The sequence below is a fragment of the Typopeltis vanoorti genome, chromosome 17 (assembly GCF_054136105.1).
Source record: "Typopeltis vanoorti isolate ZY-2024b chromosome 17, IOZ_Tvanoo_1.0, whole genome shotgun sequence".
Classification (NCBI taxonomy): domain Eukaryota; kingdom Metazoa; phylum Arthropoda; class Arachnida; order Uropygi; family Thelyphonidae; genus Typopeltis; species Typopeltis vanoorti.
Window position 1 is genome coordinate 82,365,790 of NC_143565.1, and position 19,994 is coordinate 82,385,783.

General features: G+C 35.8%; 1 protein-coding gene across 3 annotated transcripts in view; it reads left to right on the top strand.

Moving 5' to 3' along the window:
• The window catches only part of Patronin (calmodulin-regulated spectrin-associated protein patronin), a 358,788-nt gene that overhangs the window by 307,339 nt on the left and 31,455 nt on the right, over window positions 1-19,994 (top strand). For all 3 annotated transcript variants that reach the window (XM_090407071.1, XM_090407073.1, XM_090407072.1), the window contains one exon: window positions 703-1,031. In XM_090407071.1, coding sequence (XP_090263197.1) covers window positions 703-1,031 — 329 coding nt within the window. The remainder of the gene's footprint in view (window positions 1-702; window positions 1,032-19,994) is intronic.

Sequence of the window (19,994 nt, forward strand, 5' to 3'; positions counted from 1 at the left end):
ACTATTGAGAGTTACCTCCACAGGCATTGTTTTCTCTAAGCTGCATAGCCATGTTCCTGATAAAATGCATCCATACACGTTTTCATCATCCTCTGTATATAATCAACAACAAAAAAAAAAAAAAAAAAGTTATGGGAACTCTCTTTCAGAACCAATGGTATTGAAATTAGGATGAAAAATTACCCATAACACTTTCCTCAGTAGATATTCTATTTAAATATACTGTTCTGACAGACAAGAAGTATGTGCAAGTACTAAAAATTTGAATGAGTATACTGATCACAGGTCTGCTTACCACCAACGAGACTTTAATAAATATTAAAACCAGTTTGGGAAGTGACATTTTCATAATATAGGCTGATATGCATGTCCTACAAACATGCTTTGCTTTACTTTGTATTCTTGCATTTTAAACAATACTTTTGGTCCTGAAGAGATACCCAGGATAGCCTTTTATGAAGTTATCTGCTGGTCATTATGTTATGCAAGTAGTTAGTCATAAAGCTTTTGCTGTTCACTTAAGCTAAGTTAAAATATGAATGAAAATGAGTAAAATTTCTTGACCACGTATACCATATATATAAAAAGAATTTTAATTGGGCCTTATAAAGGATCAATGACCTACTTCTTATTATGATTGCCTCCCAAACATCTTAATTTTGAAACATATGATGCTTAATATTTTTGTTTTCATATTTTTAGGTTTAGACTATCATGATATTGATACAGATTCTCTGAACAGTGTGAATTCTTCCTCTCTTCGCCATCCCACTTCTCCTTCGCAACTGCCGTCAGGTAGTATTGGAAGCCTGGGACTTCTTCCTGGTGCTCGAAATAAAGGAACAGGTCCACCTAGTGATGGTGCATCAGATACAGCTTCTACTACTTCATCAGCTTTCATTGCAGAGTACACAGGTCCCAAGTTATTTGTAAAACCAACTGCAAAATCTAATAGAGGCATAATAACAAATGCTGTTAGTACTGTACTAGCTGGTGCAGTGAATGCAATAACAAAAAAGAAAGTTCTAGAAGTAAGTTTTGGTTATTATTTATTTATTTATTTTGGAAAGAAAAATTTTGAATAATTATTTATGTATATGAATATTATTTATACTTATAGTTTATTTAAATTTGCAGTACAGTAATTGATTATAAGTCAAGTCTCATTATAGGTCCTTCTATTCAGAGTATTGGAGATACTTGCATCGTGGAATGTTTGAAAATAAAAACAGCATGAAAGAATGTCATACTACTTTATTTTCAAACTTGAACTTTGTAAGGAGTCGGGGTTTGAAATTTATGAGTTTTAAACTATTGTCTCGTGTTATTTTTTTTTGTTCCATAAAGTTTATTAAGTGCTCTTCAGTTTCTAAAGGCCCAAGTTATATAAAGATGCATTGATCATAACCATTTTGTACATCACTTTGTTTTTATTTAACATTTATGTCATGAAAAACACATCAAGTAAAATTAAATTGATTTAAGTTTTAATGTTAAAATGCAAAATTCATTGCTTGCTTCGATGTAAACATCCCTAATAATTGAGTAATTGTCATATCTGTTTTGTTTTTTTTCTCATCTGTTATCCTTCATTCTTTCTATGATTTTTCTATATGAATTTTTCTGTTCTTTTTTTTTTTTTTGTTGTTGTTATTGGATTTATTTTTACAGTTTTTTCTGATACGTATGTTACTGTTGTTTTCTGGGTTCCTTCTTCCCTCCCCCACTGGTCTTATCTTTACTTTTATTTGTCTTATTTCATAGATTCTGCACATATTTCCACTTCATACGTGTGTAGAGGCTTAAGTGCTGTGAGGACATCATGTTGGAGGCTTAATGGATTTTTTACAACACTCAAAAAGAATTAAAATAGAATTTAATACTTCCTATATTTCGTCCTAGTCACTAGGACATCTACAGGGATTACAAAAACAATTAATGTAACATGCACACAAAAACTTACAATACTAAGCCCAACCACGTGAGTGACACTAAAGTCCTATCTAGGTATAGCGCCCTCTATGGGCAGTAGTAGGTGGCCTGGAATGTAAGGTGGGTTAAGTTGTTTTTTTTTTGTGTCACCCACGTGGTTGGGCTTAGTATTGTTTGTTATTTGTGTATATGTTACATTAATTGTTTTTGTAATCCCCGTAGATGTCCTAGTGACTAGGATGAAATATAGGAAGTATTAAATCCCACCTTACATTCCAGGCCACCTACTACTGCCCATAGAGGACACTCTACCTAGATAGGACTTTAGTGTCACCCACATGGTTGGGCTTAGTATTGTTTGTTATTTGTGTATATGTTACATTAATTGTTTTTGTAATCCCGTAGATGTCCTAGTGACTAGGACGAAATATAGGAAGTATTAAATTCTATTTTAATTCTTTTTGAGTGTTGTAAAAAATCCATTAAGCCTCCAACATGATTTCCACTTCAGATGTTACCTCCAGTCTGACAGCTTTATAGATCCTTTCCACCTAAACAAACAAACAACACAAACACATAATTCACAATTGAGATTGATTGAAAGTCATAACACACTTCTCTGGATTAGAGATAAGTTGATGGAAGTTTTTTCACTTGACTATGGTACCAGTTATATATTTGGTTTAATCCTTTATCCAAGTGTAAGCAAACAAAGTTTGTGCCTGAAGTATTTTTAGGATTGAGGCAACTCATGTAAAGGTGGTATAACTTCTCATCACTTGCCTTAGTATCCCATAATGCAAAACACATCTCCTTATGGACATATATAATGCTACGCATTTTTTTGCTTACACTTGGATAAAGGATTAAACCAAATATATAATTGGTAGCATAACCAAGTGAAAAAACTTACATCAACTTATCTCTAATCCAGAGAATTCTAATAATAAGGTGTGACACCTTTTGGCAACTTGTATATGGAAATATGACTTCTCCATTACTTCCACCTTACTATCATCACCTCTTTTGGCTCCCACTGATGAGACCTCAATAAAGGTCGAAACCAGTCATGAAGGGTCACTACCCAGTCAGACTGGGTAGTGACCCTTCCCTTAATGCATAGCATTATACATGTCTGCAAGCAGATGTGCTTTGCATTATGGGATACTAAGGCAAGTGATGAGAAGCTATACCACCTTTGCCACGAATTGCCCTGAAAATACTTCAGCACAAACTTTCTTTGCTTACACTTGGATAAAGGATTAAACCAAATATAAAATTGGCAGAGCACACTTCCTTTTCTAGATACACTTGTTACACATCTTCCTTCTGGCAGTCTTTCCTTCACTGTTTACTGGACGCCTACACATACACATAAACTCCTACCACCACTCAACACAAAAACCATGTGTCATTAACACACTAAAAAACAGGACTTTGAAGATTTGCTCCAGCAAACAAGCACTTAAAGATGAATTAAAAGTTATCAGCAATATCTTCCTGAAAAATGGCTACAGCCAAAACACTATCAACAAAATTCTTCACAAGACCTCACTTAAAAATAAAAATAAACTATATTACAATGAAACTGTAACCATTCCATATATTAAAGGGACGTCAGATAAAATAAACAGAATACTACAGAAATACAACCTTAATTTCCTTTAAACCTCCTGCAAAATTTAAGAACTTAGCACACTTAAAATTAACACACTAAACAATAGGACTTTGAAGATCTGCTCCAGTGAACAAGCACTTAAAGATGAATTAAAAGTTATCAGCAATGCTGTTGTTATGGTCCATTGAGTTGTTTTCAACTCCTGGTGATTCTATGAACATACACTCTCCATTCAGATCTGTCCCTGGCCATATCTTTCAGAATTTCCATTTGTATTCCAGTTGCTTCTTTAACTTCCACCCATCTAATTCTTGGTCCTCCTGTTCCTGCTTCCATCAACTTTAGTAAGCAGCATCATCTTCTCCAGACTGTCATTTGCTTGCATGATATGTCCAAAATATTACAATTTTTGCTTGATGAAAAAAGGACAAAGACTATGGAAGTAGGCAGAAACATTGATGAAAATTTCAACTGCATTCTGAATGGAGAACCTGTAGAGCATCGTTTCTCAAACTGTGGTAAATGTGCTACTAATGGTACATTATGTTATTTTTGGTGGTACAATTTTTACACAAAATATTTAAATAAATGTTCAGAAAAATGTATTTTATATTGTAATGATTAGATTGTTCCAAGAATTTAGCTTGTCGAATTGAATAAAACGAACAAAGAAATTTTATTGCAGTTTTATGTGAATTTTCAGTTGCGAAGTCTCATTAGCGTGTCATAAGCATGTCACTAGCACTTCTAGTTTTAATCCTGAATCTCACGAAGCATTTAGAAAACGAAATGCTACTGCTACAAGAAAGTATAATGAAAATTATTTGGAATATGGATTTTTTTTTGAAACGAGGATGAAAACGACCCCAGGCCCCAGTGCGTTATTTGTTACGAGCAATTTTCGAATCAGTCGATGAAACCATTGCTTCTGCTACAGCATTTTCAAAACAAACATGACTGTTTAAAAGGTAACCCTCTTGACTTTTTTAAAAGAAAATGAACTGAAATGAAAACTAACAAACGTTCACTTCATTCTTTTACTACAATTAATGAACGAGCAGAGGAAGCATCATATTTGGTTAGTTTGAGAATTGCTCAAACTGCAAAACCACACACTATTGGAGAAACTTTAATATTACCTGCAGCCAAAGATGTGATGTCTATTCTTGGCCCTACAGCAGCAGCTAAGTTGAATGTTGTTTCTTTGTCAGATAACACTGTTTCGCGACAAATTAATGAAATGGCAGCTCAAGTAAAACAAACACTAATCGAAAATATAAAGCAAAGCAAATATTTTGCAATTCAGTTCGATGAAAGTACAGACGTAAACAACTTTGCACAGTTGATGGCTTATATTCGATATGAAAGAGAAACAAGTCATAGATGAAGAATTTTTATTTTGCGAGCCTCTTCCAAATCATATCACAGCAGATGAGATTTTTAAGAAAATTAATGAGTTTATCACTGGTCATGAAATAAATTGGAAAAAATGTGTAGGAGTGTGTGTGTGTGTGTGTGTGTGCTGATGGTGCACGTTCAATAACAGGTTGTTGTGGTGGTGTTTTCGCCAAAATTAAAGAAGTTGCACCAGATGCCAAGTTTACACATTGCAGCATACATTGTGAAGCACTAGCTACCAAAGCAATGCCCACAGAACTAAAGACTGTTTTAGATCAATCTGTGAAGGTAGTGAATTTTATTAAATGTCGGGCCCTAAATTCACGACTGTTTACAATTTTGTGTGCAATGACATGGGCAGTAACCACAATAAACTCCTTTTACACACATAAGTGTGGTGGTTGTCAAGGGGAAAAGTTTTAACTCGACTCTTTGAATTACATTCAGAGGTCCAAATATTTCTGTCAGAATTCAAATTTGAACTCTGCCATTGTTTTACTGATGAACTCTGGCTATCACGTTTAGCGTATTTGGCCGATATTTTTGGAAAACTGAACGAACTGAATTCTAGTTTACAAGGTTCTACAAGGTTCCAATATAACTGTCTTTATTGTACATGACAAAATAAATGCAGCTGTGAAAAAACTAGAATACATAATTAAGGACGTGAAAAGGAAGAAAATTGTTATATTACCAACATTAGAAGAGTATCTCCAGGAAAATGATCTGTCTAAATGAACAACTAATTGAAGATATAGAAAAACACTGCATAGAATTTGTTAATAATTTTCATTCCTACTTTTCTGAAAAATTTAGAAAATGAAAGTTGGATAAGAGATCTGTTTTCTTTTTCGGATACTGTGCTAGATAATTGTTCAATTCAAGAAAGAGATCAACTCATAGATATTTCATTTGACAGAAATCTCATGAATGAGTTCAAAAAAGATAAATTATGCAATTTTTGGTTAAAAAGAAGAGGTGAATATAAGTATATTTCCAACAAAGCAATAAAATTTTTAATGCCTTTCAACACATCATATCTTTGCGAATCTGGGTTTTCAGCCATGCTATTAATTAAAAATAAATATAGGACACGGTTGTAACTTGAACCTGACTTACGTTTGAAATTAATGAAGATAAAGCCTGACATATTGAAATTGGTTACAATGAAACAGGCTCATCCGTCGCATTAATCCTTGCCAATAATAAATCTTCTTAATATTTGCTCATGTATTTACTATATTTCACCCACCATTTACTATATTTCATTATAATGTAAACATTTCATTTACGAATATAAATGAATAATATAAATTTAACACTCCATTTGGGATGTATTGATTTTTAATCGGGAAATGCTTTTATTGTGGTACATATATTTATTCGTATTTATGTGGTACAAAATTTAAAAAGTTCGAGAACCCCTGCTATAAAGCAAGTAAAACCTTTCTATTTAGCTATTTTATATAAGCTATTTAGGCACAATTTTTACTGAAGATGGAAAAGTAAATATGGAAATAGAGACAACAGAATTAACAAAAGCTGGTATGGTAGGAAGTCAATATATGTATATGAATTAAGAGAGAAATTTGTCGAAACACTAAACCAGCTATATACAAGACTGTGCTTAAACCAATTTTCATTGATCTGAGAGCTGAGTTAGAAATAAAACACTTAAAGACTGGAGAGTACAAATCGAAAACTATAAAAAAAGATTAAAGGATAGATAGCATTATCATATCAAAAATGAGGATCTTAGAAAAGAACTTGACATTATTGGCATTCAGGAATGTGTGAGCAGAGCTAATCTTGTATGGTATGGCCATTTGAACTGAATTGAAGAGGAAAGGTTGGCATACCAACCATTCTTTTCCAGGATAGCAGAAAAAAAGCCCAGTGGATGACCTAAGTAGATTGATACAGTAAAAAATGCCTTAGAAGACAGAAATATAAGATCTGATGATATTACAGTCTTAACAGATAACAGATTAAGTTCTTGCACTGTCCTTGGAGGTGTCACATGGTAATAATAATTACCATGAAGAGAAATTGTCAATAGGAAATCAGTAATGATGTAACTTTTTCATGGGGTACTATCATATCCTATGCACCCTTGAGGATACATATCAGGAATATCATGATGAAGTAGAGCAGAAGAGACATGGCTAAATTGATAAATTGGCCCTGAAGTTAATAAAACTAAAGCTGTAGATTGCTTCAAAACTGAGTCTGGAAATAGATTCTCTGACAGTGGATACAAGATGTTGAATTATTCTTTACTTTTCTCTGATTGCATATGAGTTAAGTATGCACACTACTATTTTTTTTTTTTCCCATAGAATAATTTTGCTAATTTCATACTTAGAATGACTCCAGACACTAAAGTTTTTTGTGTTAGAATCAGGCTTGAAGAAACCTTGTATAATCTGCATTTTGTAGTGGAAGAACTACTTATAGGAATATTACATAACTATATTTTTTCTATTTTCATTCCATTTAATAATTTAAAAGCAAGAATTTGTCTCCCAATTTTTTTTAAGATACAAAAGAGTGGTGAATAAGTAGAAGTTCATTATTTTGTACAGTTCATTATAAACAGCATTTCTCATGCATTTTAATAATAAAATTGTGAAAAGTGTATACTTTGTGACACTTCAGATATATTGGCCAGGGAATAGTGCAATTATCTTCAAGCCTATATAATCTGAACTTCACTATTAAGTGTGGCAAAGCTGTAATTTCTTTCCGGTTATGTTTATTACCCATCCAAATGGCCACATGGATAAAATATAACAAAAAAATAAATATTATTATTATTATCTAAGATCCCCCCCCCCCCCCCCAGAGAGTCAAGGACTTATCGAGAGAGGCTATAAATCACCCACACCAACTATCATACCTTCCCTTAAACTCATTCACACTAGATGCACTCATTACCCTAAGGACAAATTATTCCACTCACTCAACTGCTCTCTAGGAGAATAACCTAGCTCTTACCCCTTTCTTGGCTGCAAATAAATTTCACTTCCATGGATGCCCCCAATTGATTTAGCCGACCAAATTGTATTCCTATTGGTTAAGCCAAAATAAAAAAAAATGATGGTACAACATGACAGAATTTCATATCAGCTGGGGCGTCGCCTGATTAAACAAGGCCCCCCCCCCCGTTGTTTTCGCCAGGGAACCAGGGCGAACAACAAAAAGTCAGCTACTGGAACAAATCTGAAAACACACCCCAACTCAACATCACCAGAGTTAAAGATCAGTACTGTCAACATAAGAAGCCTGAATGACAAAGAAATGGAGCTAGATGAGGAATTAGATAAGTACCAGATCGACATAATAGGGGTTACTGAAAAAAAAAAAAAAGACAAAAACTGGTGAGATCTTCCTGAGCAATAAATACAAAATGTTATATTCAGGCAATGACAATCAAGGAAAAGAAGGAGTAGCTATAGTATACAACACAAAATACAAGGCTAATCTTCTTGAATGGTAGTCGGTCTCAACTAGAGTAATGTGGGCAAATATAAGAATGGGGAACTGGACAATGAGACTTATTTGTGCCTATGGTCCCACAGAAGGTTCTACTAAGGTAGAAGTGGAGGAATTTTTTGATGCTTTAGAAAAAGCAACTGTGACAATGAAAAAGGAAAAGTTGGTCCTTGTTGGGGATCTAAATAGCAATGTGCACAAATTCACATGCAAAGAAGAGGCAAGGAATAAAAAAAGTCTCATTGACTATGTTATTGTTAATAGTGATATTTTCTCCCTGGTGCAGGACACCAGAGTGTACAGAGGATTTGAAATTGGAAGTGATCACTATTTATTCTTGAGCAGGACAAAATTGAATTTCATATTGAAAAGAATAACATGTAAGAACGTTTTAACATGAATAAAAGTTGAGCAGCTCTCAGATGTGAACTGTAGACTGAAATACACAAAGATTATTGAAGAAAAAATGAAAGTGTTTGTGAACAGGAATCAAACCTTGGAGATTCATTTGCAAGCCTTGAAGAAAGCCCTGAATGATTCAGCTAGAGAGGCATGTGGTGAAGTTGTCTGCAAGGATAGAAAAATTGGAACTCGATGGTGCACACAGGAAGTTAAAGAGGCAGTGAAGGAAAAGAAGAAATCATATCAAAAGTTCCTGGCAAATGAGTCAGCTTGTGCTCTTAGAGAATACAGAGACAAATGCAAGAATGCAAAACACTGTGTAAAACCAGCTAAACAATAGTCATGGGAGGACTTTGGCAAGAATATAGAAAATAAATATCAAGAAGGTGGCAAAATATTCTGGAGGTTGTTTAAGAAGCTTACAAATGGAAGAAAGATTGCTGTAAAAGGAGTTAGAGATGATAAAAGTGGCATGAAAATGGGAGAAAAAGATATCTTTGAAGTATGGAGTAATTACTTTGAAAACTGCTAAATGAAATAAGCAGTGATGACAGCACAGTGGTAAAATACACTGACCAGGCATGCAGTCAGGAATATTTATCTATACTTGAAGTAGAAAAAGCCATCAAAGGCTTGAAATGTGGAAAGGCAGCAGGAGTAGATGATATTCGACCAGAAATGCTGACGTATGGTGGTATAAGAGTCTTACAGTGGCTGCACTGCATAGTTCAGAAAGTCTGGACAGAGGGACGAATTCCTGATGATTATAGTAGAGCTCATAGTACCCGTATATAAAAAGGGAAATAAAACTGAATGTAAGAATTACAGAGGTATTTTCCTACTGAGTGTTCCTGGCAAGATCTATGCAAGTACACTTGAGAAACAGTTGAGAATAATTGTGGAAGAAAAGCTTGGTGAAGAACAAGCTGGATTCAGGCCAAATAGAGGCTGTCAGGATCAGATCTTCACTTTACGACAAATAGTAGAGAAAGCACGGGAATATAACAAAGATCTGTATTTAAGTTTTGTCAATTTGGAAAAGGCATATGACAAGGTGCCAAGAGAGAAGCTATTCAATACGCTACAGTTATATGGTGTCAATGGGGCATTATATCAAGCAATACTTAGTCTTTATTTGAGTTGTAAGTCGGCAGTTAGAATTGAAGGAAGTGCAGGAAGATGGTTGAATGTTAAATCTGGTGTGAAACAAGGATGTACATTATCCCCTCTGTTATTCATTATCTATATGGATCACATTATGAAGGAAAGTGGTATTAAACATGATATTAAAATTGGTGACGTTAATGTCAGCTCTTTGCTTTATGCAGATGATGTTATACTTCTAAATAAATCCGCTACAAGTCAGCAATAAAAAGACAAAGTCAATGAATATAGGCAGAATCATTGAAAATGTCAACTGTGTTGTGAATGGAGAACCTGTGGAACAAGTAAAACATTTCAGCTACTTAGGCATGATTTTTACTGAAAATGGTAAATTAAATATAGAAATAGACAACAGAATCAGCAAAGCTGGTATGGTAGGAAGTCAATTGAATAAATTCATATGATATAAGAGAGAAATTAGCCAAAACACCAAATTAGCTGTATACAAGACAGTGTTCAAACCAGTTTTAACTTATGGATCTGAGAGCTGGGTTAGAAGTAAAACACTTGACCAAAGACTAGAGACTGCAGATATGAGAGTCCTGAGAAAGATTATAGGCGTGAACAAATGGCATCAATGGCAATATCATATTAAAAACGAAGATATTAGGAAAGACATTGACATTGTCAGCATCCAGGAATGCGTTAGCAGAGCTAATCTTGGGTGGTATGGTCACTTAAACAGAATGGACGAAGAAAGATTAGCAAAACAAGTTTTCTCTGCCAGGTTGCAGCAAAACGACCCAGAGGAAGACCAAGATATAGTTGGATTGATATGGTACAAAGTGCTTTAGACGATAGAAATATAAGATCTGATAATGTTGGAGTGTTCACAAGTAACAGACTGATTTGGAGGAAAATTGTAGATAGGAAGTTAGTAATGATGTAATTTTTTCATGTAGTACTATCATATCCTGTACACCCCTTGAGGATACATGGCAGGAATTTGATGATGATTATAGCTTCGAGGGAGCAATCTGGCTTCATTCTGTCTATCACTGATTTATTGGTTTGCTTTGCAGTCCATGGTATTCTTAGTAAGTGTCTCCAAACCCATAATTCAAAAGCATCTGTCGTCCTTCTTTCACTCTTTCTCAGGGTCCAACTTTCATATCCATACAGTTCCACAGGGAATACCATTGCTTTCATTATTCTGATTTTTGTTGTGAGGCTGATATCTTTATTTTTAAAGATCTTGCTTAAATTTGTTAATTGCTTTCCTTCCAAGTAATAATCTTCTAACTTCTTCAGTACAATACCCATCTTTATCAATTCAGGATTCTTGGAGCACAAAATTGTTAACTACTTCCATTTTCTCCCCATCTACTTCAAAATCATATTGCATTAACTTTTGTCTTTTTGAACATAATTTAATTTGACAAAATCATACCAACCTGGTGTGACCATCAACGACGTAAGTGAGTCTATTAAAGAACAAAAGGAAAGGGTGAAAGAAATGATAGTGGTGGCAGGTACAAATGATTTGAAAGGAGATAAAATGGAAATGATAGAGGACCTGAATGAATTGTTTGTGGTAGCAAAAGAAAAGAGTAAGGGAGTTAGGATGATTAGTATTTTGCCACGGTACGACAGTGAAGTGTTTAGAAGGAACCTATAATTGCAAATGACTTTATGTGTAGGTTATGCATGACGAGTGGTGTGGAATTTGTGGACGTGTGGAGTGAGTTCGATGGGCGAAAGGATCTATATAAGATGGATTGATTGCATTTGAATGGATTCAGTGTAAGGAGACTTGAAAAAGTGTTGTTGAATGAAATGGATGTGCAGAATCATGGAAACTAGATTTATTCCCGGGGGGGGGGTAGATATGCAGACCTTAGGGAGGCAGTTGAGTGTATGAATGAGTATAATATGCCCTAGCGATTAATGACAACAAATCAAAATGGGATAGTTAGTATAAGGCATCAAGGTAGGGATGGGGCTAATGGGGGTTCTGCAATTCATGTACACTAATGCTAAGAGTATTAGGAACAAGAAGGAAGAATTTTTGGCCTTGGTTGGCACTTCCAGACCACAGGTTATTGGCATTAGCGAAACATGGCTGACTGTAAATGATATAGCTAGTGGGATTGAATGTGATGGGTATAGTTTGTTCAGGAATGACAGGGGGAATAAAATGGGGGGAGGAGTATTGTTGATGATAGCTGATGATATGCAGCCAAGGAGAATAGAAGTTGAATTACAGGATAGAGAAAAGAGCACATTTGCGGCCATTTGGTGTGAAATTGTGGCTAGCAGAACAAAATATACAATTGGGTGCTTCTATAGATCAGGTGATGGAAAAGATGGTGGAGATAGTATGCACAAGCAAATAGAAGAAATGAGTGGAAGGAGGATAATTATTATGGGAGATTTCTACTATGGTAGCATTGATTGGAGTGAGGAGAGGACACGTGGGAGGAGTGAATTGGATTTTATGCAGTTATTATGGGATAACTATCTGCGACAGCATGTAATGGAAAATACTTGGGGTCAGAGAGTGCTTGACCTAGTAATTGCATCTGAGGATTTGGCTGTAACTAATATGACCACATTGCCACCAATTGGTGAGAGTGATCATATGGTCTTGACTTGGGAGGTGGCTAAAGGTGTGGAATTATCAGGCTGGTAAGTATGACAAGCTTAGGAGTTTGATTGGTTCAGTGCCATGGCATGTGCAACTGCAAGGGTTAGACGTTGATAGTGCATGGGAGGTGGTGAAGAAGTGTTTGCATGAAGCAATGGCTGACTGTATACCAAGAGTCCGAATAATAAATCAAGTAGGGGTTAAATGGATGAATAACACCATTAAGCTTGAGCTGCAAAAAAAGAAACAACTATGGAGTGAATTTAAGGAGAAAGGTGACCGGCAGGCACATGAACGGATGATTAGAAAGCGGATGGTAAGAAAAGCAAAAAAGGATTACGAAAGAACGTCAGCCATGCAGGCTAAAGAGAATCCTAAACAGTTTTTTCGATATGTTGCAAGTAAAAGAAAAAATGTACATGGCAGAATGATTTTAAAGAATGCCGATGGTAGGGAGGTAACTGAATCAGTTGATATAGTTTAGTTACTGAGCGAGCACTTTGCAAGAATATATCATCCAGGTGGTGACGTTGCAGAAATGAATGAACCAATAGATTATACGGGAATTGTGGTGAATGAAGTGGAGGTGAGTAGTCTATTGCAAAACTTCAATGTCAATACATCTGTGGGATTGGATGGTATACCAGCTCGTGTCGCACGTGAAGCGGCTAAAGAATTGTCAGTACCCTTGACCATTTTGTTTAATTTGAGTCTGGTCTGGGTTAGTCCCGAGTGAATGGAAGGAGGGGAAAATAGTTCCACTGCATAAAGGAGGTTCCAAGACTGCCTTTGCAAATTACTGACCGATTAGCATATCAGGAATCATTGTCAAGGTCTTAGAGAAATTAGTTAGGAAAAGAATACAGGATTGAATAGATGAAAATGGGCTATTGTATGGGGGACAACATGGTTTTGTGAAGGGTAGATCATGCCTCAGGCTCACGTTTTATAACACAGTAATGGCTGAACTGGATAAAGGTAATGGGTTTACAGTGATTCTACTGGACCTTGCCAAGGCCTTTGACAGGATACCACATGGAACTCTAATCAGTAAACTGGAGCAGATAGGGATCGATATAGGGTTGGTGAGATGGATAGGAGGTGGTTGATGGAGAGATACCAGAGAGTGGTTTATTCAGGAGTTGAGTCCAAAAGACGGCTTGTGACTAGTGGTGTGCCGCAGGGTTCTGTTCTTGGACCACTACTTTTCAATTTGTTCATCAATGATATAGGAAAGGATATGAGAGGAAGTGTTCACTTGTTTGCTGATGTTGCAAAGTTGGGTAGAGCAATTGTGAGTGCACAGGATGTCAAAATTTTGCAGGATGATTTGGATAGTTTGGATGACTGGCAAGGGAAAAATGGATGTCAATTTAATGTGGCAAAGTGTAAGGTTATGCATTTTGGGGTTAAAAGATTAACAGCAGTATATCACATTGGTGGAACTGTATTCCAGGAGATTGATGAGGCCAGAGATTTGGGGGTGTTGGTGGATAGGGAATTGAAGTTTAGGGGGCACATTGCAAAAGTGGCTAATTCAGCTCATCAAATCACATGGCTTCTGAAAAATACTTTAACAAGCAGAGCCAAACAAGCTATTGTTCCTCTGTATCGAGACTTGATAAGACCCCCATCTAGGATATGGGCGCCAGGGTTTCTTCTTGATGGGGAGGAAGTGGAGAGGATCTAGATACGAATGACCAAGATGATAGCAGGTCTGTGGAATGAACCTTATGAGAACAGGTTGAAGATTTGTGGGTTGCAATAATTGGTCGATAGGCGGAAAAGGGGTGATATGATTGAGACATTCAAATTACTGAAGGGTTTTTATAAGATTAATCCAGAAGATATTTTTGATAACAGGACTGGTGGTGGGAGGACTAGGGGCCATACGTGGAAGCTGGGCAAGAACGTGGTTAGCAGGGGTGTTAGAGCTAGGTTTTTTACTTTCAGAGTGGTGAATGAGTGGAATAAGCTGCCAGAGTCTGTTGTGGATGCTATGACCGTGCATGAGTTCAAGGTGAGGTATGATAGATACTGTGTGAATGTCGAATAGTTGTTCTTGACATGATGTTAGGGCCTCCCTTGATTAGTCTGTTGACTCCTTGGAGTTGCCCGTAATAATAATGATTTTGAAGTAGATGATTTTAAGGCCATATTTAGCACTTTCTGCTTTAACTTTCATAATAAGTTCCTCCAAATATTCTTTGTATTCTGCTAGCAAGGTGGTATCATCTGCATACCTCAAATTATTAATATTTCTTCCACCAATTTTAATTTCAACTGAAGACTCCTCCAGTCCTGCCATTCTTAAAATGTATTTGCTGTGCAAGTTAAACAGGTATGGAGATAAAATACATCCTTAGTATAATAAGTTTTAAAATAAAATATTCAGTTTTTCCAAGATATGTTTGGGCAGTAGCTTCTTGTTCATAATAAAGATTCCTCAGAAGGATAATGAAATGCTCTTACTCCCATTGTTCTTAACACATTCCACAGTTTCACATGATCTACACAGTCAAAAATCTTACTATAGTCGAGGAAACAAAGTTAGGCATACTTTTGATATTCCTCTGCTCTTTCTATTATCCATCTCACATTGGCGATCTGATCTCTTGTTCCTCTTCCTTTTTGAAATCCTGCCTGTTCATCTGGCATTTCTCTCTTCATGAATAGTTCCAGTCCTTTCTGAATGATCTTAAGTAACACTTTACTTGCATGAGAAATCAGTGCTATAGTTCTGTAATTTATGCACTCTCTTGCATCGCCTTTCTTCAATAAAGATTTATAATCAGATTTTTTTTCATTCCCTAGGCCAGGGCTGTCCAAAACACTGCCCCTCGGACTGCATGCGGCCCGCCTTTATCTTTATCATTTCAGGATTCTAGGAGCACAAAATTGTTAACTACTTCCATTTTCTCCCCATCTACTTCAAAATCATTACGTTCACATGTTGCATTAACTTTTGTCTTTTTGAACATAATGATTTTGAAGTAGATGATTTTAAGGCCATATTTAGCACTTTCTGCATATTAGATATTTTAATTCTATCAATAATCTCGATGTTGATAATTCTATTTGGTGTTTTTACATCCCTATATACCTACGTGTTTTTCAAATATTAGATGTGTCAAAGTCACATTCTTACACTGTTTTGTTCCAACGTGCATGCTCCAGGTGCTCAAGGGGAACATGAGTTCGCGATTAGTGCACAATTAGTGTTGTTCGTTCGTTCAGCTTTCGAGGTTGTGTCACTGCTACTCACCAAATTACTAGATACGCATTGTGATGTGCCCTCGGATGAATTTTTTTTCTAATCCTGCCCTCAAGATTACCTAAGGTTGGATAGCCCTGACCTAGGCCATGTAATTGTGATCCAAATCACAGACATAGAGCTGTTAAAATTTTAACTGCCTCTTCTTTCAGGGCTTTGAGCAGCTCAATAGGTATTCCATTCCCTCTGGTGCTTTCTTACTGGATAGCTGTTGCAGTGCCTACCTCGCTTCATTCTCCAGTGGTTCTAGCTCCTGTGTATAATCCTGCTCTTCAAATTTTTCGATAATTTTGGAGTCATTTCTCTAAAAGGCTTCTGTATACTCTTTCCATCATTCTTTGATGTCTGCAGCTTCTGTAAGATATCCTTTGTGGTTACTTTTCAATATTGTCACCTTGGTGCTGAACTTCCCTGTCAGTTTCATGACCTTTTTGAAAAGATCTCTTGTTTTTCCTTTCTTGTTTTGGTCTTCTATTTGTTGGCATTCCTGGTTAAAGTATTTTTCCTTGTCTTTTCTGGCTTGTCATTGCAACTCTGCATTCAAATGCTGTACTTCCTGCAAATTTCCTGTGGCCTTCATTTTCCTCCTTTCCTGAGCAGTTTTGATGGCATCTTCTGACAGCCATTTAGACTTCTTCTTACAAACTGTTGGAATATTCTTCTTTGCTTCTGATTTAATGATATCTTTAATCTCTTCCCATAGTTCATCCGGTTCTCTTTCACACAAATTGAGCATGTTGAATCTGTTCTGTATACTAATATTGTATTCAGTCGGTATGTTTCCAAGATCATGTCTGATTGACGTTTGTGTTGTTTTTGATTTCCGTAATTTAACACATATCGTTGTCACTAATAATTCAAGGTCTGGTCCACAGTTTGCACCTGGAAAAGTCTTGCCAGACTGAATTGCACTTCTCCATCTTCTTTGTCCAAGTATATAGTCAATTTGATTTCTGTATTGTCCATCAGGTGATATCCATGTGTACAATCTCTGTTTGTGTTGTTTAAAGCAGATGTTAGCAACAAACAAGGAATTCTCTGCACAAAACTCAACTAGTCTTTTCTCTGCAATGTTACGAATACTTAATCCAAAATGACCTGTTATTCCTTGTTCCTTGGTTTCTCCCACTTTCATTCCAATCTCTGATAAATAGCCATAAATCTCACTTGGGTGTTGCATCTATTACTTCTTGTAACTTGCCATAAAATCTTCTATGTCTTCTTCTGGTGCCTCAATAGGTATACCATCCCCTCTTGGTGCTTTCTTACTGGATAGCTGTTGCAGTGGCCACCTCACTTCACTCTCCAGCAGTACTGGCTCCATTTAGACTTCTAAATAGGGCCAGTACTACTGGAGAAACCAAGTACTATTCTGCATAAACCTCTATGATGGTCATATTCATTGAATGTCCACTGACTTGAGAGAAATGATTCTGTCACTTACTGGATTATAGCCTAATACATACCTGGCCATCTTTTTCCTGAGTAATACACCATATAGTCCCCTTACTGAAAATGGTCCATTCCCGTCCATCTAAGTTCACTTATTCCCAATATATCCAGCTTTTTACACTCCATTTCCATCTTTATGATTTCCAGCTTACCTTGGTTCATACTTCTAACATTCCAAGTTCCAATGTTGTGGGTTCTTGTGAAACAGGGAGCCTCCCTTTTCCAACCAGCAACATCTGTGACCAAGCTTCCTTCTGGGTTTGACCTGGACACTTTATAACAACTGGTTCTACTTGTGAAAGCCCTTTGTTCTTCCCCAGTTGCATGTTGGATTCCTTCAGGCCTTGGGAGTCTCACCATCCAGCACCATATCGTATTTTCTCATTTTTGGTATGTTCTTGGCAAGGTACAGAGGTGATTTGCCATTGCCTTCCTCTGTAATATTGGCAATACCTTCCTGAAGAATGGCTAGCCAAAACACTATCAACAAAATTCTTCACAAGACCTCACTTAAAATCAAAAATAAACTAGATTACAATGAAACTGTAACCATTCCATACATTAAAGGTGATTTATCAATTAAAATAAACAGAATACTACAGAAATACAACTTAATGCCACTTTTAAACCTCCTTCAAAAATTAAAGAACTTATTCAACTCATACAAAGATCCACTTCCTCCTCTGGCCCAACCTAGAGTATACTGTATTCACTGCACCTGTAATTTGCCCTATATAGGGGAAACAGGACATACAATGCCTATCTGAAAAAAAGAACATAAACGGCACATTAAATTTAATAACTATGGTAAATCCAGCCTTTCTGATCATGTCCTGAATACTCTACATAGAATTGACTGGAAAAGCACCTGTTATTTACATCATACTAAAATGTGGTATGAACGTAAATATAAGGAGGCCTGTGAAATTCTTATCGACCACCCTAATCTTAACAGTAATAATGGTCTAAAAATTTCAAGAATATGGAAGGCACATATTCTACCCACATAACCTTTTCATCCAAGACTTAATTATAAATAATACTGTAAGTAATCCAGGATCTTTGCTGTAATAAAACTATATGAATTTATATAAATCAAGTGGATATTAAATCTAGCATTATTTCAAAACCGAATGTAGAAACTATGAAAGTTTCGTAAAAAAAAAGTTGACCAGAGAGAGCTTACAGGAATACACTCGCCGGGATTCATGAGTTGCCCCACATGAGTGGGTTATAAATATAAAGGAATGGGCCATTTTCAGTGAGGATATGAGACCAGTTGTAAGAATGGAATTGCCCCGTCATGAGTTTGTTCTCTGATAATGTTATAAATAGTATATAGCTTTGATGTATTTTTTTTTTTTTTTTTTATCAATTCATTGTCTCTTTGGCATACTGTTTGAAATGCAATATAGGTTGTCTCTGTTTATATATATGTGTGTATACTCCAGAAGATGACCTTAATGTGAAGGTCAAAACATCAGGAAATCATCATCATCAAATTCCTGCCATGTATCCTCAAGGGGTGTACAGGATATGATAGTACTACATGAAAAATTTACATCATTGCTAACTTCCTATCTACAATTTTCCTCCAAATCAGTCTGTTACTTGTCAAGACTCCAACATTATCAGATCTTATATTTCTATCGTCTAAAGTACTTTGTACCATATCAATCCACCTATATCCTGGTCTTCCTCTGGGTCGTTTTCCTGCCAACCTGGCAGAGAACACTTGTTTTGCTAATCTTTCCTCTCCCATTCTGTTTAAGTGACCATACCACCTGAGATTAGCTCTGCTAACACATTCCTGGATGCTGACAATGTCAAGTTCTTTCCTAATATCCTCGTTTTTAATATGGTATTGCCATTGATGCCATCTGTTCACGCCCCTAATCTTTCTCAGGACTCTCAGATCCAGAAGTTAAAACTGGTTTGAACACTGTCTTGTATACAGCATTTAGTGTTCTGACTAATTTCTCTCTTATTCCATATGAATTTATTCAGTTGACTTCCTACCATACCAGCTTTGTTGATTCTATTGTCTATTTAAATATTTAATTTACCATCTTCACAAAAAATTGTGCCTAAGTAGCTGAAATGTTTTACTTGTTCTATAGGTTCTCCATTCACAATGCAGTTGACATTTTCAATGATTCTGCCTATTTTCATTGTCTTTCTCTTGTTATTGCTGACCTTCATACTATGTCTTTCATTTTCGAAACTAGGATTCTACAGCCGTGTTAAAATAACTCTTCTTATTATCCCTACATTTCAATCTTCGTATCAAGATCATCATCTGGAGCATACATAAATATACAAGACAAGCTGTGTTACATTTCAAACTGAAAGCTAGAGAAACAATGATTTGATCACATGCTACTTGCTGGCATGACCTCTAGTGAAAAAAAAAAAATTATTATTTTTTTTTTCACACCATATTGAATATTTTCTCTTTTACATCAAGCTCGATTTAATTTATGATTACATGAATAAATATTCTTGCTTACAGATAGTTTTCCTTCCAGTAACAGTGATGTTCTATTTCTATTATTACAATTATTATTTTTGATTTAAAAAATTATTCATAAATTACAACATGAATAAACATTCTTTCTTACAGATTTTTTCTTTAACAGTGATGTCCTATTTTTTAGTATTAATGTTGATAT